The sequence below is a fragment of the Numenius arquata genome, chromosome 10 (assembly GCF_964106895.1).
Source record: "Numenius arquata chromosome 10, bNumArq3.hap1.1, whole genome shotgun sequence".
Classification (NCBI taxonomy): domain Eukaryota; kingdom Metazoa; phylum Chordata; class Aves; order Charadriiformes; family Scolopacidae; genus Numenius; species Numenius arquata.
The window spans coordinates 26,817,612-26,845,599 of NC_133585.1; the positions used below are offsets into that span (position 1 = coordinate 26,817,612).

General features: G+C 39.0%; 1 protein-coding gene across 1 annotated transcript in view; it reads right to left on the reverse strand.

The window, feature by feature from the left end:
* ARHGAP10 (Rho GTPase activating protein 10) overlaps positions 1-27,988 on the reverse strand; it is a 162,117-nt gene that overhangs the window by 44,440 nt on the left and 89,689 nt on the right. Inside the window, exons 14-18 of the mRNA XM_074155219.1 lie at positions 23,310-23,384; positions 17,564-17,651; positions 16,136-16,194; positions 13,401-13,506; positions 12,619-12,778 (exon numbers count right to left, since the gene is read on the reverse strand). Coding sequence (XP_074011320.1) covers positions 12,619-12,778; positions 13,401-13,506; positions 16,136-16,194; positions 17,564-17,651; positions 23,310-23,384 — 488 coding nt within the window. The remainder of the gene's footprint in view (positions 1-12,618; positions 12,779-13,400; positions 13,507-16,135; positions 16,195-17,563; positions 17,652-23,309; positions 23,385-27,988) is intronic.

A 27,988-nucleotide genomic window follows, 5' to 3' on the forward strand; every position in this document is an offset into this window, starting at 1 on the left:
TCCCGTGGTTTGACTGACTGCACAACAGCATAGGACCACACCTGCCTTAGGTTCAGAATATCTTCTCACACTGCAAGCTGTTGCTATCAGATGGACGGCGAGGCAATCACATCTATTCCAATCGGATGGAAACCCTCCCATGGGAGAACAGGATCGGAACATGCTATTTAATAGAAGATTTCTTTGCTGCTCCGAAGAAAAGCCTCCCTTCAAGTAAAACCACCACCACTCATCTGGACTGCAGAAGTTACCATAGCTTAGACTAATAAAAAGACAAGAATGAAGTCTGCTCTTCTCCCCCTCTGCTCTGCACTGGTGAGGCCACAACTGGAATACTGCATCCAGTTCTGGGCTCCCCAGTTCAAGAGAGACAGGGAACTACTGGAGAGAGTCCAACGTAGGGCAACTAAGATGATTAAGGGACTGGAGCATCTCCCTTATGAGGAAAGGCTCAAAGAGCTGGGGCTCTTCAGCCTGGACAAGAGAAGGCTGAGGGGAGACCTTATCTATGTTTACAAGTACCTAAAGGGTGGGTTGAAGGAGGATGGAGCTGAACTCTTTTCAGTGGTTTCCAGTGAGAGGACGAGGGGCAACAGGCACAAGCTGGAACATGGGAAGTTCCACTCAAATATGAGGAAAAACTTCTTTAGGGTGAGGGTGCCAGAGCCCTGGAACAGGCTGCCCAGGAAGGTCATGGAGTCCCCTTCTCTGGAGATCTTCAAGCCCCGCCTGGATGCAGTCCTGAGTGATGTGCTCTGGGCGATCCTGCTTTAGCAGGGGAGTTGGACTAGATGATCTCTAGAGGTCCCTTCCAACTCTGACAATTCCATGATTCTGTGAATTACCTCATTCAATAAGGAACAAAACCAACCTCAAAGGTTAAGGGCTTCACAGTCACATCCAGTGTCACACAGGTTTTTGAGACTGTGGCTTAACTGCATTAGATTTCTAGAATGCCAGTTCTCTACGATTTAGTTCTCAAAAGCACTGGCATCCTGCTATTGTCCTACTTGGGGGCCGACTCGGAAGCTAAGTGAAACAATTTAGGTAGGGGAGAAGACTTAACGCACGTAGCCCTCAAAGTTTTATCATGCAACAAATCCTGACTAACAACTGACTCTTACTCAGCCGTACCCCAGTTAGTCCAGCATTTTAAATGGTTGTTTAGGTTTGATCTTACATGAAAGCAGAATTGAAAGCCACGCTTAAGCGGTGGGATCAATCTTCGAGTGTAAAAATCACAACAAAAGAGACGAGGCTCCTGTTGAGCTATTCAAAGCACTGGTATGTTTGACCTATTTCTCTCTGCGCAATAGTACAAAACGGGTATTTTACAGGGCTCAACAAACCACAAACCATCTTGGATATACACCGCTAATAACAGCTCTGTCTAGAGCAGTCTGCCCAAGACCATCCCTACACACAACCATTCCAATCCCTAAACCTGTGTCCCACAAAGTCTATGGCAGCATTTCTTGAGAGTAATGAGCCAAACTCAACATATTATCATACTGCATTCTACCAGCAGATCCACATGGCAGCAGCCCAAGGAATTTTGCCAGATTCCCCTTAATCTGCAACAACAGTGTTGGACTCTAGATCCTGAGCTCTTATACTAGAGCCAATTTTAGAAATTCAAAAAAACCCATGGCTGAGAGGATTTAACTTGGCCTATTCCACAAGTTTATGACTGGATGTATAGTTGTACATGGAAATGTAGATTAGATTCTGCTGCTACAAGAGAATACTGATCTGTTCTTTCTGGTCTCAAGCAGAACTAATTAATGAATTTCAGTATGTTTGCCAGGAATCACTTTAGGAAAAGACCCAGACATCAGGTCATCTCTGTCTGCTTTGTATCACTGGGGTAATTAAAATTTCCACTAAAAATCAGTGGGAGGCAAACAGCAAGGACAGAGTGGGATGAAAAAGAGGGGAGAAAAAAACTGGAGGCTTAGTAATAGAGCTAATGAGGATAAACTTATAAAAAATCATTAACAGCTTAAAGCTGTGCCATAATTTTGTTGCAAGACAAAACCCCCATTCGCTCTCGTAACACCTACCACACAGAACACACATCTATTTCCTTGGAATACATGAAGAAGAATCAGAGTACCAGAAGTCACCACCTAACGCAGAGGTGGCTAGAACCTGCAAGGTCATTCCAAAGTCTTTGAAATTCAGGTAGCGGTATAGCTTCCACTACTACAATCATATTTTTTTAGAGGACAGTATTTCTCAAGACAAGAAGAACATCACTAGCAGTTTTTATTTGGGTAATTTCCGTTCAATACATACTTGATTTGCAGTTGGTAAATAAAAGAAACACACCGATGCTTCAACTAATGTTTATTGAACAATATAAACACCATCCACCAAGGCCACATATACTGCTCTGCCCTTATACATTTTATGGCTATTGTACTCCTTGCGTTTCCATGACAATTTGCTATAATATACGCTGGTCAAAGAATATTTTATAAATTAGCAGCTAATGAGATAGTGCAAGAGAAACTTATCACCACCATGGTCTTTTCTCGACTAAGCTTCTTTTCAATGAAATGCAAACCCAACTCAGTTTAGATTCAGCAGCCTGTACAAAACAAAAAAAATCATATATTTATATTACAGGCAAAAATGTCCCAAAAGAGAGGCCTATTGTCTTAGTGGTTCACAGCGTGCTCTTACCCTGATAGACTTTCTAAGCTTTTTTTTCCTCTTAAGATAATGAAGACAGTGGTTGTGCCATTCTTTTTGCCTTTTCCGCAAGCATAAAGCAACAATGTCTTTTATGTCAAGTTGTAATTTTACTGTACATATAGGCATTTCAGGAAGCGTAAGGTGAAAATAAGCATCTAAAAATACATCACAGTAGCTCAGCCACTAATTATAACCACTAGCCGCTAATTGTATACTAATTGTATCCATTTTTTAACAGTAAAAACACATTCAATAAGATGAACACTTCTAGATTATTTTTTTCCTACTTGAAGGGAATGCAGAAGCTAATTGGAGCTATGAAAAGTTTAATCATAACAGGAATTGCAAAAGATCAACTTCTGGAAAGCTAGGACAAATTTTATTTCAAAATTGATTTCTGCACCAATTATAACAATTTTATAAAATTTCTAGTGTACTGAAATTTTTTAAAAATTATCCTATTTTACTGTAGTTCCTTACTTTTTTGCATTATACTTTACTATGAACAATGTTAGATCAATTTGTTTCATTTCTGGTTTTAGTCAACATGATCCATTTCTTCTTCTGGTTCTCAAACACATGATTCTGGGTCCAGTCCTTTTCAATATATTTATCGATGACCTGGATGAAGGGATGGAGTGTACCCTCAGCAAGTTTGCTGATGACACAAAACTTGGAGGGGTGGCTGACACACCAGAAGGCTGTGCCGTCATACAGTGAGACTTGTAGGAGACAGGCTGGAGAGTTGGGTGGAGAAGTGTAGGTGCTGCAACTGGGGAGAAATAACCCCCTGCATCAGCAGAGGGTAGGGGCTGACCTGCTGGAGAGGACCTCTGAGGAGAAAGACCTGGGCGTCCTGGTGGACAATAGGATGACCATGAGCCAGCAATGTGCCCTTGTGGCCAAGAAGGCCAATGGCATCCTGGGGTGCATCAGGAAGAGTGTGACCAGCAGGTCGAGGGAGGTCATCCTCCCCCTCTACTCTGCCCTGGGGAGGCCCCATCTGGAGCACTGGGACCAGTTCTGGGCTCCCCAGTTCAAGAAGGACAGGGAACTGCTGGAGAGGGTACAGCAGAGGGTTACAAAGATGATTAGGGGACTAGAACATCTCCCTTATGAGGAAAGGCTGAGGGACTTGGACCTTTTTAGTCTGGAGAAGAGAAGGCTGAGGAGGGATCTGATCAACGCCTATAAATACTTAAAGGGAGGGTGTCAAGAGGATGGGGCCGGTCTTTTCTCAGTGGTGCCCAGGGACAGGACAAGAGGAAATGGGCACAAACTTGAATGTAAGAAGTTCCACCTAAACATGAAGAGGAACTTCTTCACTTTGAGGGTGGCAGAGCCCTGGAACAGGTTGCCCATGGAGGTTTGGAGTCTCCTTCTCTGGGATATTCAAAACCCGCCTGGACACGTTCCTGTGCAACCTGCTCTGGGTGGACCTGATCTGGCAGGGGGGTTGGACTAGATGATCTCCAGAGGTCCCTTCCAACCCCTACCATTGTGTGATTCTGTGATTCCATAAATACAAAACACATGCACTAGAAATACTTGACATCTAAATAGAATCTGTGTTCAGTGTACAAAATGTGATAAAAGCTGATTACTTCTAAAAATCATATTAAATCTTTTTGAAAAAGGTTTACAAAATCTTCAGTAAAAATTATCAACAACTTAATTAGAATCCTTAAGTAACTTACCTCCCTAAGAATACCATCGCGTCCACTCCAACACAGGTGCACCTGCCTCGAAGTAGTTATCCTGACTTTTGCGCTTCAGCATCTCTACACTGTAAAATATGATTTGCTGTGCACTGGCTTCTATGAGATTGCACAAGACAGATTTTCTGAGGCTGTGGATTTGGAGGCTTGAATTCCACTACAAACCACAAAAAGCTTTTATACAATATTCACAGTCGTTATATTTTGAAAAAAAAAAAAAAAAAAAAAAAAATCAGATCAAGATTTGAAAGATACCTGAAGCTAAGTCTCTAGAGAACCACCAACCAGAAAGCATCAATAATGCTCTTGATGTTGCCTGGCACACTCTATTTAGCTACAGTGCTACAGAGGATGCAGCCTCTGAAAAGTAACCGGGTATAAGTCAAAACTAGAAACAGGAAACATCCTTGGCTGGGCACCAAACCACAAAGCTCTATAAATAAATAAATAAATCCATCCAAGACAGCCTTTTCTTCATAGCAAAGATATCATTTGCTGAGACCATCTGCCTAGCAGCCTGACTACCCCTAACCACACTGAAACACTGCTTTTAGGGATTTGTGGACACCGTGAGTCTCAATCTCAAACTAAAATTGCAATAGCTGCTCCTCTTAATACAAAAGGAACTAGAGCTCTGGACAAACTGTAAACTACGAGAGCAACAAAAGAACCAAAGGAATTTTCAGATAAACCTCATGTATATGTAAGACTGTAGATCCTAATAGCCGCTCATTTGGCCTGACTACCTTGAATCACGAAGTTCACATTTGAGCTTTAATGAAGAAACTGAACATAGCCTGTAAAACGTGACATTACGGTCTAGAGGACAGCTGTGAAAGGATGAAAGATAAAAACCTGTACCAAGGTTAAAAACGCGTGTCCTTTGATCGCTTGCGAATTACGAGTTTGTTGACTCAGCCTTTCTAAAAGTAGCACTCCCGATACAAAGACTGCAGCTTTCCCTGTATTGCATCTCGCTCCACCTTTTAACAATTCATGAGAAGGACGCTCCTGATAGCAGCCCATTCACTGCTCCCAACCAATCCCTTTTACTCATTGAAGGCAATGAGAGAGTTAACCATCCACCCGGCTGGAAATACCCACACATTTGTCCACTGCACCAGCAGAAACAGCAGATTCACCTTCTCTTCTGTGTTCACCTGCTGTAACTCACACCAAGGAGAGTATTTTAAAAAGGTTGTCCTTCACTGTTACAGCTACACATAATAGCTTTGCGTATCTTGTTTAGTTACAGGAAATACTTAAAATAACAACAAAAAAAAGTCTTCAAATTAAAAGATTAAATACTCAATCTAATTACCTAGCTTTCTAAAACATAACATACTAAACGCAAAATAATGCAGAAGGAGAACGTTTGTATGTATTTTCTCTTGCAAAGAGCATGAAAAGTCCTGAGAAGATAAAAGGCAGCACTTACAAACCCAAGTCAAGAGCCAGCAAAAGTAACAACCACGGCCAAACACACCACAGGTAAACACCATCTCCCCTTCACTTGTAATAAATATACACATATAAACATTTATACACACACACAACTACAAATAGATATATCTGTCAGGTGTCGTTTTCTACAAAATTTATGAACAGAAATATAAATAATTACGTATTGAGAATAAAAACCTACATTTGACCCCTGACCACAATGTCGTCGTACATGAGAATGAGACGTCAAAATCTTTGCAAATGACACTGCTCCAACTGTAGCTGACCACACAGCCTCACCGGTATTTTCTTCACCACAAATTTCCCTGCTGCCTTTATAAGGATTGATATCATCATTGCTTTGTACAATATTTTCCACTCTTTGTTTTCGTTAAAATACATTATTTATCTTACGTTATGACTGTAGGGTATTTGGAGGCAAAGAACGTATTTTTCATTTGTATGTCCATTTGTATTCTCTGCATCAAAGTACTGATGCTTCATTAGTGTAAATGGCATGCATATGAAAATATTGGAAATAAAGAGTTAACAGCTGACTGCCACATCTAGTTTATTCAAAAAAAAAAATCTGTTAAATGGTTTGAAACACGCTAACCTCTCTGGTAAGGCAAAAGGTTGCTGGAATTTTGAAGAATACGTACAAAAACACAAGCACGTCTCGCACTATTATCCATTAGCAATGATCAGACAGGACGGCACTCAGGTCAGTTTAGCCAATATAAAGAAAAAACAGTTTGTAAATTCAATACTTACCATTTAAAGCAGCAATAAAATATAATTCTTATGTCACACAGCTGCTGCATAAGAATTTACTTTTTAAACTCTTCAGGAATCCAACATGCCCCCTCTCCATGCCCCCTGCAGTATTTCACAGAATATTTTCTTTGACTAACAAAATTTTTATTTAAGAACATGCATTTTAGCATTCTCCATAAGGACTTCTCCTTTGCTTCCTCCTCCACACGTGAAAGTACAGCACCCTGACCATCAAGACTGAAGCAAATATTAGTCAACCGAATTCCACTACCTTATCATCGCTTCTGTTTACTTACTTAGGAACGCTGCCTGTGGGCAGTGGAAGATGAGATCTGTATCACCCGGAAATTTCATATAAAGTGAGGGAATTTTCCCAAAATCAACCGGAAATAACGTAGGCAAAAGGAGAAGGCAGAAGTCTGTGTCCCTATTATTTGAACGGGCCATGTATTCGTAGTGCAGCATCTCAGCAGACCGGTTCTATCCTTGAGAACATGACTTTTGTTTTGGTTTTCTTTTTTAATCTAATATGGTTACTCACTGTACGCGTTTTGTTTCTTTTGGAGCAGTCTAACAGCATACCAATCCAGGTATTGATCCAGACTCAGTTCCTTTTAATTTCATCAAGTGCAGTCACAAACGTGAATGGAGATTTGATATACAGTCCTCTTACTATGCATAAACTACATGAAGGTTTAGAAAATGGTAGTCTTTTAAACAAGCAAACAAACACAGATTTGCAGTCAATTCAGCACACCACGTGTGCCTGTCTCGCATGGAAGGGCTTTCTGCTACCCACGAGGCAGAGAAATGGTTTAAAGAGTTTGCGCACACTATAGTGGAATGTAAGAGCTGCTGTGACTCCACCAGAAACCATGACGAATTTCTTTGTTGTGCCTGCTGCCCTTTCTGCAGCCAATCATTAAGGCCTGTAATCTGAATTAAGTACAGGAATTGTTTCAATGACACATCCGATTAGTTATGTGCTTAAAATTAAGCACATGCTGAATCCCCTCCTGAACTGAAGCTCATGAATTGCTTTGCAAACGCTGCCCTAATGGAGATGCCTTCATGTAATTTTTCCCCCCTTCAAGTCAAATGCTTGTTGACTTGAGAATCATTCTGCTTGGGGAGCTTTCAAATTGGGAAGTTATGGATGCCCCATCACTGGAAGTGTTTAAGACCAGGCTGGATGGGGCTTTGAGCAACCTGCTCTAGTGAGAGGTGTCCCTGCCCAAGGCAGGGGGGTTGGAACTCGATGATCTTTAAGGTCCCTTCCAACTCTAACCATTCTATGATTCTATGATAATTACAATGCATTGCTTCTGGGTCTTCTGTTGCAGCCAAAGGCAAAGCAACATGAAAGCTGAAACAAGACTTCTTTAGTATTTCTCATTATCTCCATTCACTAGGACTTCGAAAGACCTGCTGTGCCATCAGAAAAAAAAAAAAAAAAAAAAAAAAAAAAGTCTTAGATGACGGGAGCATCGCTGTACCCTGAAGCATCTACCTGCAACAGAACAGCTTTAAACGTGCGGTGATGGTAAGTGGAGACAAAAGCCACACCTGGCTGTGCCACTTGGTACGCTCAAGCACACAACTGACTTCACCCGCTTCCATTTCTTCTGCCTCACGAATATTGCGTGTGTTACGTGCCGTGTAGCATGTTTTAAGACTGAAGATTTTTCAAGTATTACTACACGAAGTCAATGCTGGCTTAAGAGCTCAGTAGTATTAAATTCTTGTCTTCCTTTAGTCAAAAAAAAAAAAAAATGTATAAAAGCGTCTAAGGTAAAAAAAATTAAAACATTTCATTAAAAAAGATTTCTCCATAAAACTCTTTTGAACAAAACCAAGCTAAAACAAAGACAGATTTTGTCTAAAGTATGTAAAATCTTTGCCCTTTATAAAAAGATTAATACAGAAAACAAGTGAAAACGGTATCTGATGTACACAGGAACTATTGAGCTTTTCAGAATCAACATCTTTGAGGTATTTTTGCCCACAGGTTATCTGAATTCTAGAAAAAGTTATCTTTTACCATGCCTATTCCCTTTCAGTAGACTCTGGCTTCCCAGTCTCCACAAGGGACTTCTGTCTAGCCTCTCTCTTTTTTCCTTCTAGTTTTCTTTCATTGTAATTTTCATCTTGTTCTGTTTTTGCAATCTTGCTATTTGTACTCGCTATTCTTTCCTCCCCCATACGCTGGTTTAAATATTCCAGACCCACTGAGATTTTTATTCCAACCTCCTCCCTCATCTTCTTTCATTGCTTAGACTTCTTTTTTTATCCTTTTTTTTTTTTTTTTTGTTCCCCCCCCTTAAAATAATGTTCAGGGAATCGAGAAACCAAAATGGCTCACATTACCTCTGAGGCATCTCTAAATGGCAAATAAAGCCCTTTGAATAGTGACATTCATTCCAATGAGGTGCCAAAACACAACGAACAGCCAGATGAACATGTGCGTGCTCTTCATGCTACCGTGGAGGAGACTGCTCTTCTTCCTCACCGCAAGTGAGGGAAGAAAAATTAATTTATACCCTTGAAACTTCATTTGGGGGGAGGAGGAGAAATCAAAACCTTTTTTTGGGGGGGGTCCACTTTTCATCAGAGGATTACCTAAAGGCCAAGCAAAGTTTGTTCCCGGGATTGTAGAAGCACAGCTGCAGTCAGCCCCCAAGCTCGTCACCTCAAGAAAAGGAACACCAAGGAAAAGTAGAGCTTCAAAGCAAAATGAACACAGTAACAAGACACAAACGTGAACTTCTTGATGCTTTTTTAGTGAAGGGAAAGATATGAGACATGGAAATCAAGGGAGACCAGACAGATAGGACAAGGGAGAAGGGGACAAGACAGCCAAATATGAAATTACAACGATCTTGAAGACCTGCAAAGCAAAGGAAAAGAAGAGTGCTGGCACACGTAGCCCAGCCAGCACAAAACACGGCAATTCAAGGCAAAACTATAGAGAGATCATTTAATTTCAAACCTGAACATGATCCTACTTTGCCCGGCATATCTGGCCGGCCTTCCCCTACAGCCATATGACAGCAGGAAGCAAGGCAATTCACAGGTCTCATTCTCCTCTGGTCTGGCCTCCCTTCCATAGCGGGTGTTTCTGAGGGCCCTGGGTAAAATATTGTCTCATCTTGGGTCTAGTTTTTGCTTTTTCTATCACAGATCTGCTTCTACAGCTCATCTTCTGACTGAACACTGGGAAATACTCTTCCTGGAAGAGCCTTAGCCATAACTGACAAGAACAAAAGCTAAACAATTTTTTCCTTAATGCTCTTCCATCCCCTTTCTAGTCTTCATCATTGTGCAATTCTAAGGCCAGTTATACAACATCCCAGGCTGCACAGTCTAGTTCCAGCATTCAAGTCTCAGCGTTGGCCTGGTTTTGCCAAACATCCCCTCCTCAACCTACTGTAACTGGTTCATAGCCATGGTTTGGAAGGACGTATGCAGCCTGTAAACAAGGCGAAACTGGTACTCACTGGTTTCTTGCACAGAAATTCTCTAACTAGGACCCAGCTGAGCGATGATGGTGGAATGACTGCACCAGGATTTCAAAGCTAGTAACACAATTAATTATGTCTCCTCCTAAAAATGAATTGTAGATCTCCTTCAGTGAAGGTATCCACACAAGACATAATGAACATTGATGGAATTTAAAAATATTTGAGGAATTACAACAATTTTTTTACCATTTTGCCCACCAAGTTACTGTATTTGAACCAGAAATATTGATGGCTATTCCTTCTACAGTTTGGAAGTTTGTTAGTCGTTTCATTTGCTACAGGGGAAAAGAAACACCTCTCTGCAATCTGCCAGAGCCATAGATTACATATACATGAAGTGTGAAGTGTTGCTTCACGTTTGTTTGTGTCAGGGTATCTCCATCTTGATTCCACCACTCTTCTACAATTCCAAACTTTGCTTCTTTTAGCAGAAGCTGCTAAAAATTAGCAGAGGCAGAGTAGTGGCTGAATGAAATGTTTTTAAGTATTTTATCTCACACCTGGTGACTTTTCCTAGGACTTCACCAGGGCTATAAATAAAAATACCTAGTGCAAGACTCTTAGAAAAGCCTGAAATGCATAAAAATTCAAAGCAACAATATAAAAGGCACTTTAGACTGACAATAAGCCTCCTTGCCATTAGAAGTAGGTCCTCGGTCTGCCCTAATTGAGGAAGGCTCACTTGTAAAGGCAACATATTCAATTTGACTATCAAATTTCTGTAATGCCTTAACGCACAAACTCCATCGCCTTCACTATAAATACACAGAGGTCACACTTAGGGCTTCCTTCCATCTTGGAAGCAGCTCTAGCGTGGGAGAGGTTGCTGCAGGCAGACCACTGATGGCAAGTTCACTGTTAGAAGTGACAGTGAAATGACAGAAATCCCTTTAAAAAAAAAAATTATAGCCTTCTAGTTCTAAAGAAGGCATAAAAACAAGGAATTACAGAAAATGATGCAGTATCATTTTGATGTACTTTCCATTCCCTGCTTCTCTACGTTTTCAGAGGAGCAAGAAAGGCCACTACAAATGATGTTTCAAACGTGACACTGATGTCCAGGTTTTAACGACATGTGACTGAGCTGGCGTAAGAATAAGATGGTGTTAATCTGTGATTTGAATAAGCATAACTCAACCTCCATATGTTATTAAATCACCCTGGCTCTGCTCACTCTCTCTTCACTTTCTTAAATTTGTGTGGTCACTGCAATAGCTTCAAGATCACGAGCTTACGGTACGGTTTACCTTCGTTTGTAAGGTCCAAAATGAATAGCATGGCTTACAACTCTCAGGATATTTATCCCTTAGAACTTGAGCCACATCTGCAGCACGGTATTTTTCCAACAGAACAATACCATGTCTGCTCAATGCGTGTGTGTGAGGACAGCATTACACCCTAAGTCAACTACGCCAACAAAACCCACCATGTGGATGCAGCTATGCCAACAGACGCCCGCTTTGCCCACCCTGCATCATTCGGGGAGGTAGCACAATTACATCATCAGGAAAACCTGAGACAGATATTATTTAGAGTAGATAAGACTTGACTTAGCCAATTTCAACACTGTTAACCTTTAAAAGAAGTAGCTATTTCAATGCTCAGAGTACTTAAGAAAGAAGAGAGGAAAAAAATCACATCCTGAAATTTTTCTAAAGCACTTTTTTTGACAATAAGAGCAACGGAGATGCTGCCCTTCCTCCCAGTACAAGCGAAGTGCCTCAAAAATCCAGTTCCAGAAATCAGTTTAGACACAAAGGATTCCCAAAGGAGTACCCAAACAAAGAGACCAGACTTTTTTTTTTTTTTTTTTTTTTTTTTAAATTTCAGATCCCAGATTACATGCAGTGATATTCTGGACAGTACCTTGTATGTGTAAGACACCTTAGTAACTGGCAGCTGCCACAGCAGCAGCAACTTCTATTTTCAGTATTACCTCAAATGCAAAGGCTTAAAATAACACACATCCAGCTGAAAACAAAGGAAATGTTAATACCTGACACTCTCATAATGCTTTTTACCCATAAAATTCAGAGTATAGAAAAAAATTCTTTTTACTCTGTGATCTCTGAGAAAAATGAAGACATAGAAAAATTAATTCAGATCCTGGTTAAAGTACTTAATGAAAGACCTAAAAATTGAGCCTGGGCTTTCTCTTTTCCAGTCCTGTCTCACTTTTGCCCAGGAAAAAAACCCACGGAAATATCATCATGAAAATCTATCTGACTACCATCCACACAGAAGCACCACAATTGCCAGGAAATATCCATTCTGAAATACCAGTTTACCTGCGAACAGGAATATTTTAGAGTATAAACAGCGAAAAGCGTACAGTGTATAGAGGATATTCTTTATAATTAAGCTACTTTTAACATCATACTTAACATCCACTCTATCCATTAAGCCTAGTAGAACGGTTTAGACAATGCTTAGAAACACAGAGATGTAGCAAAGCTTACCTTCTCGTGATTTTCTATCAGGATTTCAACAACGATATTCTGAAACTTCAGGTCCATGATGGCTGCTACAGTTTCTTCCTGTGGCCTCATTAAGGTTGGTCCAAATACTACCCCTAGATTTGCCACAGTCATTAGATTCCTCTTGGCATGCTTTGAAACACTTTTTGAAAAGAATTGAAGGAAAAAACAGGAAATAGGTTATGAAAAATTTCCATTACTGTTGGAAACTGCAGTCTACAAATGAAAACATTACATTTCCTTAATCTATGTTTTAGAAGTTTGTTTTGTGCACAGTTTCTTCAAATAAAGTCTTACCGAATTCTGGAAAACAGAAAAGCCATTCTTCCACTGGCAATTTAAAAACAAAAGCAGTCTCTTACTGAACTTAAATATATAAAATGCACTTAGCCTTGGACCAGGGCAAGTGTGAAACCAACTTAAATTTGCTAACAGATCTCCACTATTCACTTTGCCAGAATTTGCAGAAAGAAAGTATAATGTTCCCTTTCTCACTTCAATCAAACCCTCAACCGCTGGCAGGACTGCTAAAGTAAATACTTATATGGCTTCATTAATGGATTAGATTTCTGCCTTTCCCGCCAAAATATACACAGCATGAGTCAAATGCCTTTTCTGCTTTTGCACGTTTGGTTCTTGGTATTGTGTATGACAGCATCGAGACGGGCTTCAGCTCCAGCCACACTTAACTAAGGCCCTCTGTAGTTAAACAAAGGTAAGGACAAGAGTTCTGATGAGGCAGGAAAGCAGGTGATAACACTTACTTCGCTAAATGCTTCACCAAAATTTCCAGCATCTCTTTGTTCTTTTCTGGGAGTTTATGGACCAAGAAGTGAACAGCATTAACTCGAGATTCAGGACTCCCACTTTCTATGGGACATAGAAATAAATACTGATCTCACAAAATAAAAATGAAATAAAATCCACGAAAACACAAAGCTTCTTCCACCCCCCTGCACAGAAGCACACTGCACATACTTTGCTCCACCACTTATGTATCTCCAAACAGCAATATTGAACATATGCGCTTTGTTTTCACAAGAAATCTTGTTCTAGAATTATCAACTGATTTGCTTATTTTGTAAACTGATCTTTCAATCCACCTGCAAAAGGATGCCTTTGTTCATCTATTTTTAAAACCCGACAGATGTAGTTATTGTTTTGCTGCATTGGACTCATCTGCTTATGAATATACTGCAAGATGAGGAGCGACATTGCTGGGTGCCACGGGGTGGAACTGTACTGCTTTACATTTCAGCATCGTTAACTGATTGTCCTCATCATTAGAATTCAGTTTTGTTGGTACTATGCAGCTAACGATACTGCATTTATGCTACCTCACATTGGAAACTGCATAAGACAACGCGTGCAGAAGATACATACACTCAGAAAATCTAATGACCTCAGACGACACAGAAAAATAATCATGCAAAAAACCTACCGAGTGAGATTACTACAATAAAGACCCCTCAATAACAACAGCATCTCTCTCTAGTACAGTACAGAAATAAAGTAAAAATAAGCAAGGGGCTTTTTATTTTTTTGTGTTGAGTTGAATCATTTTGGCCCATATAGGTTTCACTAGGACACAGATGAAAACAAGAATCTGTAAAAGATTAAAATAATTCCTATTCCTGTTTCTCAAAGTTGTATTGAATCACAAAATTACATCTGAGTCATGGTTACAATGAGTGGAGTGGAAGTTATTTCTCTTGTATATAATAATACTTAAGTACAAGGTATATAAAGAGAAAAATTTAGAACCTACTCTGAATGCAAGAAGTTTTGACACCAGGACAACACATCAGGTCCCATTTTACTTGAAGGCAACTATGACTGTTAAAAGTATTTCATATAAAATACCACCATATTTCTTCAGTGCATATTGCTACAGCTTTTTCTTTTTTTTTCTCTTTGCATATTGCTACAGATTTCAGGGTTGTTTTTTTTATTCTTTTGCAGTGAACACCCCTGCACAGATTGCAAGAAGAAAGGCTAACAAAATGCAAAACGTTTAGCTTCTAGTCAGCTAATCAAAATTCAGAAAGCCAGAAAAACATAAGCCTTCTTTAAAGCAAGACTATTTTATATACATGTGAAATCACAAACTCTAATTAAACAATAGCTAAGCAACTTAACCCTAAGATACAATCAAGGCTTATATGGTTTCAGTCTACACTGGTATGTATAAAGAAAAGGAAACTGAAAGGAGAACCTTTTAATTTTGGCCTTTTCCTCCTCCCCTCCTAATAGTTGCAGAGGAAAGGATATTCCTTACTATTCCTGGTGTTGTTGGTTTTTTATAGCCAACATAGGAAACAACGCTGACTACCTATTTTTAAGCGTACCGTAACTCAGATCTGCAACATTGATTAGATTTCCCTCCCCACTACATAGAATCAAACCCTCTAACAAAATTGTTTACTGCTTACGAACACTGTACTATTTAAAACAGGTAACTTCAACTGAATTCCTTTATTGGAAGAGACTATAAAATAGAGAAAGGAAAATAAAGTGAGAAACTCCTAGCAAAACTTCATAGGTCCAGAAATTATTTTAACACTTTCCAACACAAACGGGCAGACGCACCATCAAGGTAAGTATGTTGAATTTTGTTGAAGCACTTGGCCTCTAGGATGTGTTTTGGCAATTAATTTCATCAGCTAATTCTCGTTTCAAATTAAGGACCACAAATGAAGACAATCTGCAGTCCTGGAAAGTTGTAACAGCAATCCGAAGAAGATAAAGCGATTGTCTCAAAGTTTATTTTAATTTTCCTTTCCACAGTTTGCCAGAAGTGCTACAGGCTGGAAAGAAAATCACCTAAATATCTGTTTGATACTTTGCCAAAAATTTTCTTACACAGTTTCCCTCCATCCTCTTCCAAAAAAATTCCATGTACATTAGATAACATACAGCTGAACTACAAATGCTGTTGTGTCTTCTCCAAGTCTGTATTTGAACTGCCATCGTGTAATCTGGCCTGCTCTTCCCTTTCTTCTACTCATATCTGAGGAACATTCAAGCCAGCCTGGATGCGGAGCTAAGGGCGCTGAAAACAAGGGTCAGGCAGCTGTGCCCGATTCAAATGAGCCCAAATTAGTGTATTTTCTTTTACTAAGCTTCGTACTCTTTATAAATGGAAGAAAAAAAAAAATCTAAGTAGATGTTTATCATTATATAATTAAGATAATAAGAATGAAAGTTTACAATGTCTATCCAAAAGTTCTTCAATAAAGTAAAAATTGCACTTTGTTAAGTCTGTCACAAGCTTATCTGTCAATAGATACGCCATATGTAACACATACTAGGACTACACACTGGTTAAAACCTACATATTTTTACATATGGTTTATTCCTTATTTCTGTTGATTATTTCTTATTCCTATATTTTTACTAGGTTGAAGAATTTTTCTGAAGTTGCATTTGCAGCATGCTCCTAAGGCCATCACATTAGTATAAGAAAAGATTTCTATTTGAACTACAGTCATATATTTACTGGCAGGAACGATGAATTCTCCATGCAACTCATATGTCATCAGTGGCTCTGGAAGGCTTCTGTAAAACAAGGATGATGTAATAAATTCAGCTATACTCTTTTCTGTCTGTGTTTACTCTAAGCAAGAAATCATTTCAACATTAGTATAATTCAAGAGTAGTATAATCCTCACACTAGAGGCAACCATTGTTACGGTGGTCCTTGAATTCAATGATGTCCAGCACAAATAGACAACTCGGTGTCATCAGGAAAATAAGACTAAATACATCTATTTACCTTCCAGGAGCTGAAGTGATGCTTCCAGTCAATCCTAAAGCACCTCCTCAAATTACAACACTGAGACCGTTACTCAGATGAAGATGGCATATATATAATATGTGATTAATTCTTCATTAGGGTTTTTAAAATACAAAGAATCACAAGCCAAGGTCTTACTGGGAAGAAATAAAGGTCCTAAAACAGTAAGTTTGCTGAACAGTAGCCATTCCCAAATCAAAATTCTCGAGCATTTCAAATGGAAAAATCTAAATTGAAAACCTTAGTCATCAATGAAAAATGAGCGGAATAATGGAAATCAGAGTTAAGACCTTCATTTATTAAGTTGACTTTACTGACGCTTATGAAATACTGGAGTAAACACTCAGATGGCAAATACTGTAGGTAGGAAATATTTCATCATGTGCACTTTTTTTTTTCCTTCTGACTTTTTTTTTTTTTTTTAATTCTTTCCTACGCTCCGTAAGAGATACTTTTATCTTGATAATAATTCTTCAGTATTCTTTGATAGTGGTTGCAGGAATACAGCATTTAATAAAAACAGCAGATTAGCAGATTGAAAATGCTGTATTTGTATTACACTACGAGAGATACACAGGAGTTCTACGGTCTATGTTCTTAGGCAATTCAGTAAAACATTTTGATCAGGAATTGGCCAAGCCATTTGAACAGAGAACACATCTAAAATGCTTACTTTTAATGCTCAAAATATTATTACTATTGCACCTAGAACATCACAGCAAGGGCCAGAAGAGAAAGAGGAAAGTATTAAAAAATCCATAACCTTTTCCTCTTTCATTCTACCACCTTAAAACCCCAAAAGGCAAAAAACTCTTTTAAAAATCTGAGCTGATTTTCAGTAACGACTCTCAGTGAGTTTACTAACAATTCAGCTTTCTGTACCATCAGTGAAATGCTGATTTATCTAACGCAGAAATGTTTGGGGACTTGTCTCATATGAACATGAGTATTAGCGTTGCTAAATCATTTTGCTTCCGCCAAGACAAGTAACAAACATGGTATCTGCACAACGTAGAACCTGTATTCCAAAATACAGGAAAAGGAAGTAATGTAGCTTAACACACTGCATAGGAGAATTAGAATACAGAATTCATAGTCTAGAAAATAAATAAATGAAAGAGACAGGCTTACCGCAGATATTGCTTCATAGCACTAGTAATTGTCTTCACTTCCCAATCTACAGAGTTTTCCAGGTCAACTTCGTTGCAGGTTTTTGCATCTAGAAAATAACCAGAAAGAGAAGCAGGACATGAAAAAAAAGGGAATTCTAAATCAGTATGCCCTACACGAATGGCAATTGAATTTTATCATTATGTATTTGCTCACATGAAAGTAGAAGAAATATGTCCTTACTATTAGTTTACACTAAGACTTAATACCCAAACCGCTTTATAAATTCTATTTCCATATTTTAAGAAGTATTTACCGTTTTTTTTCTTTAATGAAGGATTAAAAAAATCACTTTCATGTAAAAAGATCTCTATAGCAATTGATATTTTCACGCCCTTTAAACAGAAAGATGCACACAAACACAGAAAGATGTATAAAAACAGTTTAGAAAAAAGACCCACTAAGCATACCTTATTTTTTCCTCTTTTATTTAAAACGCAAGTACACCTTGAATTCTTTCCATAGATTTTCTTGTAAACTGTTATTTTGGACCGCTGATGAAAATAGCCAAAGTGCAGTACGACCCTCCTTATTGTGTGAAAACCTTCAAAAGTTGCTCTTTGTAGAGCAAACTAGTTGTAGTTCCTCTTGTAGAGGAACCTTACTGATAGAGAAGAATCCTTTTTAGAAAAGGATTAGAAATTTAGAAAATATAGAAATTAGAAATTATATAGAATTTAGAAATAAAGAAATTTAGAAATTTCTAAATCCTTTAGAAAAGGATTTTTTCTAAAAAGGATTCTTCTCTATCAGTAAGGTTCCTCTACAAGATGGCCTGAACGTTTCCCTTCCCTGATGAGCTTTAGCCAAAGGGAAAAAAATACTTGCTTGCTTGACCATTTGTCAGGTTCACAGAACTCCTCCTATCTTCTACCAGGTGAGCTGGGAGGGTCTTGTAACACAACAGATGAAATTGAACTCTCTCATGTCTGAATGACTCACCAGGTGAAAGGTTTTTCGACAGAACATAGAAAACAACACAGCACACCGGAATGTTGTGCAATCAAAAAAAAAAAACAAAAACCAACCCCTTTGGGCCTCAAACCAGGAAGCAATAGCTAATTGACACAAGATGATCACATGTATACGGCCAAAGGAGCCCAATGTATTTGGTAACTTCAAGTGCTTGAGCTTCTGTTATTACCACGTTTCCATCAGTCACTACAGTGAACTACAGCAGTAGCTGAGACCGATTACGTGTTGACCGGTTCATACAATTCAGAATTCATTTGTTACGTTGCTCGTCAGACAAATGACAGACACGTTTGAAAAATCAAATTAGGATCCCTGATTAAAGGTGCAGTCCTTTTACTGGGACAAAATAATTCTGTTCTAAAGGCTGTGCCAAGCAATTATTTCTGTAACTGAATATTCTCCCTCGTTATATCAATTATTTAAATCTCATTTTAAAATACAAGTCAGATAACATTTTCTCCCAAGTTGTTACGAGCCAACCACCACCAAAAAATACTCAAGATTGTCTCAGGAAAAAGTTTCTTTTTTCCTCTTTTTAGCGTGCTCGTTGTTTTCTGTGTTCAAATTCTCTTTTTTGAGAAGAAAACCTTTCCACTGAATTAATTAAATAAAACCTGCCATCGCATCAGAAACTAGTGAAATCTCTGGGGATTTTCTTACTAAACCACTATGTAATATCCAGTTTTTAAATAACTCTTTCATAATCATCAACCTCTTTTACAGTCAAAGGATGCGCTCAGTTATGTGAAATTTGTTGATGAATTTGGGGAGGAAAATAACAAGCATCTGAATCTCAAAGCAAGCCTCTTAAAATAAAAAAAATAGAAGGTATTGCTGAAATATTTCATTATCTCTTGGGGGAAAAAAAAACCAAAATGAAATAAATCAAAATATAACACCTCCCCCAAAAAAAACCTCGCCCTTCTACCAACCCCAAACAATCCCTAGTTTTGGGTTTGACATTTGCCCTACATAGCTCTGCCCCCCCCCACCCCATATTTGACTGTTCCCACTCCATCTTTCCTCTCTACTTCAAACATCCTGGGCCATTATACGAACTGGAACTTCAACAGGGATTTCAAAACTGACTCTACTAGTTTTCATGCTGCTTGTTCACGTAGCAGCCACTGTGCACCGCATGGCAACTTTACGCGTATAAAAATAACCGTGCACATTTATGGAACAGCTTTTGACAGATCAGCTCTAAATTTTATGCAAATCTTTCCGACAATAACAGAGCTAGAGTTTATAAAAACAGTCCAGTTCACCAAACTAGGTTAGGAGGAGACTCTCTCTGCTTTCATATGCAATATGCCCACTGTGGGAGTATACGCATACTGTCATTCACTGTATATAAAATAATAAGGAATTCAACGTCATTGTTCTGAAAGCTGCTGGTTTTGAGAAGGCAGAGATACCTAAAAGTTTTCTTCTTCAATATGTAGAATTGTAGAGCCTGGAGAAGAGAAGGCTCCGGGGAGACCTCATAGCAGCCTTCCAATATCTGAAGGGAGCCCACAGGAGAGCCGGAGAGGGACTCTTTGTCAGGAAGTGCAGTGACAGGACAAGGGGTCATGGTTTTAAATTGGAAGAGGGGAGATTTAGATTAGATATTAGGAGGAAATTCTTTGCTGTGAGGGGGGTGAGGCACTGGAACAGGTTGCCCGGGGAAGTTGTGGATGCCCCATCCCTGGAAATGTTTAAGGCCAGGCTGGATGGGGCTTTGAGCAACCTGCTCTAGTGGAGGTGTCCCTGCCAATGGCAGGGGGGTTGGAACCAGATGATCTTTAAGGTCCCTTCCAACTCTAACCATTCTATGATTCTATGTAATGTCTGGCATTTTTCACGCCAGGCAGTACCAGAAAGCGAAACTGAACTCATCAGCAGAAGCTCCAAGTCCTTAGCCATGAGCCAGGGTCTGTATGAAAGCTGACCCCTATAGCAGTTTGCACAAAACTTCTGTATGAAATAAGCCACATCGGATCTATTACGTAGATCGCAGATGAAACAGGAATTGGTCCTTGACGCATCTCAGGAACTGAGCCTCCTGACAGCTGACAATGCACTCTACACTGCTTATAGCAGATTCCCATAACATTGGAAGTCCTAATTCTGTATCCCTGTTTACAAGGAGTTATCAGATTAATTTAACATTTTCGCTTGAAATTTAATGAGCGTTTTCCTTCCCAAATGCCTTGCTTAAATTTAGGCAAGATTAATGCTGCAAAACTGGTCACCATAGCACAGTGCTAGTTACAAGTAACTTCAAGGACTAAGTTAATTGCAAAATTAAAAAAAAAAAAAGGAAAAAAGTTAAGTACTGTGTATTTAATTGCTGACCGTCGTTTTACAGAAGACTTAGTTTCACTAGATTTTTTACATTAAAGATGAAAATCTGTACATTCATAGTACTAGAAAAGCATATCTTGGTCTTCTCATGCTCTCTTGACTCTCAATGCACTTTCCCAAATTTTATAGCAAATATTCTGAAAAAGATACAAAACTGCATGCTATTACGTCCCTGGTTACCATTTGGAAGATTTTCTTTTTGCACTCTGGGCCTTTCAGGCTGTGAATCTCATGGCCAATGACAGGTAGCTTAAAATACTTTGAAATCTTATCAAACATTTTAAAATACAGAAAGTTAATATGAGGTTTCTGTGATTCTGAAAAGATCTTTCATATAAAAGGGTATCTAAGAGTATACCCAGAGACAAAGGATTAAAGATTAATCAGTCATTTTAAATTCTCTGTACCGCTGTATATAAAAAAAAAAAAAGCCTCTTTATTCTTCTCTGAGGACAGACAGATAGAGAGCACAGATAGGATCGCTTTCAACAGAAAAAGAGCACCTGCTTGCACCCAAACTTTTTTCTGTTCGGTATTTTGCCTCGTCTTGATACCGCTGTATTCTTCATACTTCAAATAAATATATGAATCTCGGGAATGACAAAAAAATGTTTCTAATCTTAAAAAAAAAAGTAACTAAAAGCAGATGCTGGAATCCCCAGTAAACTCTTCCAGCTGCTACTGAACCACTGGCAACTTGAGTCTATTTAATTTGGATACCGCTAATGGCAAAGAGGAAAATTTGCCTGCCAGACCTGCCCGCCCAAGCTAAGCCAGTAAGTACAAAACTGAAAACCATCTTATGGTGTCAAATGCATTTAATCGAGACACTCTGAGTGATAACACATCATTCTTCCTATGATCAACGGCTAAAGATGGTTATTGTTTATTGAGGCTAACTCCAACACAGATAAACAACCATGAGAATCTGTTATAGATCAGTCATTTTTATTAAGCTCGGTTCTTATTTCCAAAAAGATTCTTTTGCTACAATACTTTAAAGATACAGGCAGGTTTATGTGCACTAATGGAGAAGTTCTGGGTGCTGTTAATATTGATTAAAGTAAGATATAATAAATTAATATTTAGCAAGGTCATTATGACAGATTGATACGACATGCAGGTCCTCAAGCCTGATGTCTTATCATTTCTAGAGAGACAGCCTGTTTGAAAAAATAAAGGAAGGAAAAGAAAAAGTCTTACAGGTGGCACTGAACTGACAGCAGCATATAATATAAAAGCGCTTTGTCATTCACATAATGTCTGGGGTAATGAAATGAATTCACTTTCTGGCTTCCTCCAGTTTGCAGTGCCAAAGAACACTGTGTTATCAGCACAGATGGAGCATGCATGGTTCTGGAGAAGAGCCTGGTGCAAACTGCAAACAAGCTTCTTTGCATACCAATGAATCCCTGAGAATCAGACCTTTGCTGTCAAGTGACAGGTTTGGAAGCTCTATAAAAATGAACTAATCCCAGTGGTCTTGTCTGACTGCGTGTACTGTCAGTGCTCAGGACAAGAAACTGGGAAACACGACACATCTTGCAGTCATGGCTACTACTTTGGTGAGAGGTACCAGGCAGACAAGAGATTTCATTCAGGTGCCAATACCTCTCTTTATTTTTCCCTAGGGACAGCAGAATGGCAAGAGAACTACAGTCACTGGGGTTCAAGACGCATCAAAATTTGCAGAAAGAAAAGAGGGGGAAAAGTTTCTGAGAATAATTTTATGAATCAAAAAAATCTTAAAAGCTACACATGGCTAACTGGGTAGAAGAGAGACTAAGATGTTACCCACATGTAAGAGCTATACTACTAAGTTTATAAAAACAAATCCTTTCTCCATCTGTCTCTCGCCTTGGCACATAGTTATTATTAATACGTATATCATATTCCTCCTCTTAAACCAAAGAGCTCTTTGCCAGTAGGCTTAAACTAAATGTCTTATTTTGCACAGTGATTAACTAAAGACATGCATGGGCGTGTACACCTGTACGTCTTAGACACGGGAGAAGAAAGGTGGAAATTTCAAACAACGAAGCAATAAGTTTCAAACTTTCTTGAATTTGTATTCTGAGTTTTCTGATCAGACCCTTCAACTTAGGCTGCTTTAATCCCACTTACATCAACCTCGTGCAAAGCCCGCGATTTGCTCCTACAAGTCCCATAGCAGTTTAGTCTTAGTTTATTCTTACCAACTAATCTTTGTCTTGCTAAACCAGGGGAACTTACAGTGATACGGGGATTATTTACACGGACTAAAGCAAACTCGATTTGGCCCATAGAAAGAACAACTACAGGCATATACTTTGAAAACTAAATATTGGCAATAACAAAACACAAAATAAAACATTGAAAAAATGATTGTAAAATGGAGGCATACCCATCAACAAACTCAGAAGTCTCTGGACCTTTGAACTCACCCCCACAACTCTGTACAGCCCTTGGTCATTTATACCTATTACACAAAAGGAGAGAAAAAAAAAAAGGTCAGAAGATCAACCACAGTCAAATTTAGCATTAAAGCTTTTCCCTGGGCAACAAATTGTCCTCAAAGACATAAACACTACGTAGTGTTAACACAGCCATATGAACAACATTCTAAATAAAGTAGCGCAAGAATCCTTTTGGTTTTCTGTGTTTTTAAGATAAGTTCGTGTTACGTTTTGATAAAGGTTTCATGTACCTCAATTCCACTTCAGAAACTGGGAATAGAAGCAAATAAAGACAAACCTTTGCTTGAAAAAAAAAAATTAAGAAATCACTAGCTGTTTTAAGGTATTTCTTTTTAAATCATCACCCACATTCTAATAACGCAAGAACTGAAACAACAAATGCTAAATTAAGATTTCTTTAATAAATATAATTTTGCTTTTTTCCAAATATGTGGCTGACAAAAAGAGTTTGGATAAAATAAAGAAAAACTTGAGCCTATTCCCAGTCCTCAAAACCAATGTTTTTTCAAGTTTTTAAACGCTTTTCATGTAACATATGAGGCCCCAGTCCAACCCACTGTGGTCCACATACTAGTTATGTCCAGAGGCACCATCAGAGGTTACTGAAATTGGCACTTCTGGTTTTCTTTGGGATGAATAGAGTAGCCATCACCAGCATAATATTTTCAGTTCCCTACTCTCATTTCGTGTGGACACTAGACCACTTTCTTGTCATTCCTCAGTGCCCTTCCATCCTCACATTCATTTCTCTACCCCTTTTCCCCTGCTTTTGCCTTCCTTCACCATACCCAGTTTTATCCCCAGGGAAGTAAAACTACGAATATAAATTGAAGGAAAATTGGAGGGGGAGAAGGGGCAGGGAAGGATAAGGGCAAAATAAGGCATGTCTTTCTCTGCACATTGTTTCAGAGCGCATCCAGTGGGAGGTAAAATATTACAGTCCTGAAGCTGACACAGATGTTCGAGGCCACATAACAAAGCAGCCATCGACAAACAGCACCATACTCTACCTCTATATTCACATTGGCCTGGAAGAGGAGAAATGCCACAAAATACCTGTGCTTCTACTCCAAGGAAATCTTTTCAAGTAACAGATTATGTGGTATTCTCATTCAAAATATCCTTCAACAAAAGACTTGCGGAGAATTCCCAGTTTCAATACCAAGCTGTTCCAACCCAGAGAAGGAAAATTAAAACCAGTCATATGAGAAAAAGTTTCTTCCCAAATAAATATTAGATGAAGTATGTAAAAATCATTAGCCTTTTAATGAATTACTGTCAGACACAACCATAATACACAGCAATAATTCTCAATACGGTGGAGAGAAATTTGCATTTTCTACCTCCTCCTCCTGCCTAGCCTTGCTCCATCCTTTCCTTCTTCTCTCACCCCCTTCCTCTTCCTCACACAGACCGCAGCCTTCTCAGCCATCCCAGATCTTTGAGAGCCTGCTGAACTCCTCCCTATTAGAAGAAAGCAGGAAGCTGATGGCCCACGGCAGCAGCTGCTACTTTCTCTTGGTTGCTCCACCTGGGCAAAACTGGCTCTTTTCTTTCCCCAGGATGCAGGCACCACTGTAACAATGCTGAGCCTTAGGCTAGATGTCATGGCCAGAGCTGGCTCAAATTAACCAAATAAGCCAGATCTCCATTATGTCATCAAAACCCACAACTCGCTCACAGTTTAGCTGCATGCAAAAGAAAGAACCACAAATGCTATGTGGCCACATTTCTATTCTTCTCAAAATATGAAGTTATCAACCCAACCAAGTAAGTTTTCCAATGATCCGCAGAAGAACAGCGTGATAGCATGCTATACACCATTTAAAGACTGCCAACAATAATAAAAAAAAAAAATAAACATAGTCCTTGATTCACTCCAAACAAGGATGCACTAGGAATCTGCCCTGAGAGCAGCAATTATTTACTTCAAATTTCTCAGAGGTGGCCATGAAAACTCTGGTACAAAACTAAAACCGAGCTTTTTAATGCTACGGCTAAATGCATCACACTGTTTTTATACAATGTCCTCCACTACTTTGAGTATCACAGAACAAGCCTTTTGCATCATATGCAGGAAGCTAAAAAACTGAAGAAAATACTGTCACAATCAAATACAGCTCAGTTTTTGCTTGTCTCTGAAGTTGATTTGTGACTTCCTGTGATTTTAACGGTAAAACTAGGGGGAACCAAACTGTGCTGACCCCAAACATACATTTACAGGCTTAAAAATAATTAAGGTAAAACCACAGAAACTACTGCTCAATATGAAAACAGGCATGATATGTAAAAGTCTCTGAAGTTATGACAGTACTGAAACTAAGACAATCCTCCAGCAATAATCATGAGCCTGTGATAGCAATTTCCAGCTAATTGATCAGTTTCAAATTCATCAACCTAAAAAAAGCCCAGCTAATTGCTAGTAGACATCAAGACATTTCAAAGAGGAATTCATATTCCAACATAGTTTTAAATGATACCTTCAAACATACCTTTAAACGATGTTTTATTTAAAGTATACAAACCTGGCTTGAAACAGTACCGTTTCTGATTTAATCTGTACGTTTCAGACCTTCAGCAGATCCAAGACTGATAACGCTTGGCATTTACAGAACACAATTGACAAGATGACTCATTGCAAGGAATAGCTTACCCCGAAAACGTTGAAGGGTTCAGACGCTGCGTCTGCCGGCTCAACCAGTCACTACTGGCAACTTTTGAGCGGTAAAGCCCTGCAGCCTAATTTCCTTCATATTTACATTTTTCTCAAGATGTTTGGGCTGTCTGATAGTGGAATTTGGCACAGGTATACAATTTGTGAAACATACTTAGGAAAATAAGGTATTGTAAGTAAAATAGTAATTTATACTATTGCAAGCAAGGTATGTAGGCAAGTTTAGTTTCTGGCTGCCGTGGTACACGGGGTTCACATAGACTAGTAATATAGGTGAAAATACAACTTTTTATACCAAACTGCATAGTACAGAAACAGTCATACAAGTGACACCCTAAATTCACGGTAAAGCCAGATTTTTTTTGTTCCATGAAAAGGTTTTCTACTTTTCCTCACCGTCTTCTTTCTCTCTCATGAGCAGGCAAGACCGGACAGACAGCTCAATGCTGCCATCTCTCTCTGCAGCTCAGATTAGCAGCTCCAGCAGTTTTAAAATCAAGACAAACGCTGCTCTGACAAAACACTTCCCTACCACATCCTCACACAAAGGTACAACCAACTACTCACACACAAAAACACGCAGGGACTCTTCACTACCGGAGCAAACAGCTCTGATGTTTCTATAAACTTTTACCCCATTGTGTTACTCTTAGTACAGAATTCTAAATAAAATACTCCTAACAGAATCCCAAAATGTTCTCTCAGACACAAAACACGGGGGCGCATCCAACCAGCATCGCGCTCAGTACATGACAGACAGGCTGCATATCTTGATGCCTCGGTGTCTCCTACCAGGTAAAGCATAGAGAATGCTGAACCAGAAGCCTACATGCTTTTTAACCAAGACACTGCCTTTGATTCTTCGATTCATTCAGAGCAAATAATTTCCCTTTTGGCTTTATAAAAGGGAACGTAACTGAGGAAAAAATTATCCAGCCATTGACAAGTTTGTGTTCAATATCTCTGTTATGCTCTTCTCTCTCTGAATACCAGACTTTTTCTGCTATGACATGACAAGACTATTCTCAGTTTCCACCCACACTAGACTGTCCTCTCTTTCCACCCACGCCAACCTCACACCCATTATGATTAAAAGAGATAAAAACATGGCACACAAGCACAGTCTCTGAAGAGGCATCTGTCCTGTTTTCTTCTGCCGAGCATAACTTGCCTTTGATGTGTTATCATTAAAGTAAAATAATCAAGTAAAGATTGTTTTATGAACAAGTATACATATAAAATCTGCAGCCTGAAGGATGGATTTTCTTCATCAAACAACTACTTGGCCAAACCCTTCTGAAGCAAACAACTGAATGCTCTCCTGGCCCTCCATTTGTTTAGCTCAGCAGACATCAGCAGAAGGTCCTGCAGCTTCTGCAGAAAACAGAAACCGATGCTTTAGAAATGCTTCGGTCTGTCTCATGGATGAAGTCAGGATTTTGTTTGTTAAGCCTTTTTTTTTTTTTTTTTTTTTAAATGCAGTTGACGTTAAGTTCAGAATCGGTAAACAGAAAATCAGCAACAACTGCTTGAAATGCAATGGATGAATCAAGTTCGTTGAAACAGAGCTAGGTGGATTGCTGAGTTCCTGGAAGGTAGTACCTCACCTAAACCCATTCTTGAAACCCTGGGAAAATAAATATTTCTTGAATACTGGTGTGGTTTTTTTTCCCTTAAGTACTTCCCAAAGCAAAATTAATAGATAAAAGTCATTTTCATTGGTAGTAATTACCAAAAAGCAGTCTATTGACTGCAGGTCTTACAAAGGCTGTGTACATGGGACAGTGAAGCTGCAAGATCTCCAAAAACAGGAAATAGTGCAGCTAAATTTGGTAACTTCAGTTCTCTACCAAGTATGTTTCAGGGCAGATCCCACTATGGGGACACACACTTCTGTCCCATGCAAGCTTACCAACTGTCTCAAATAATGAT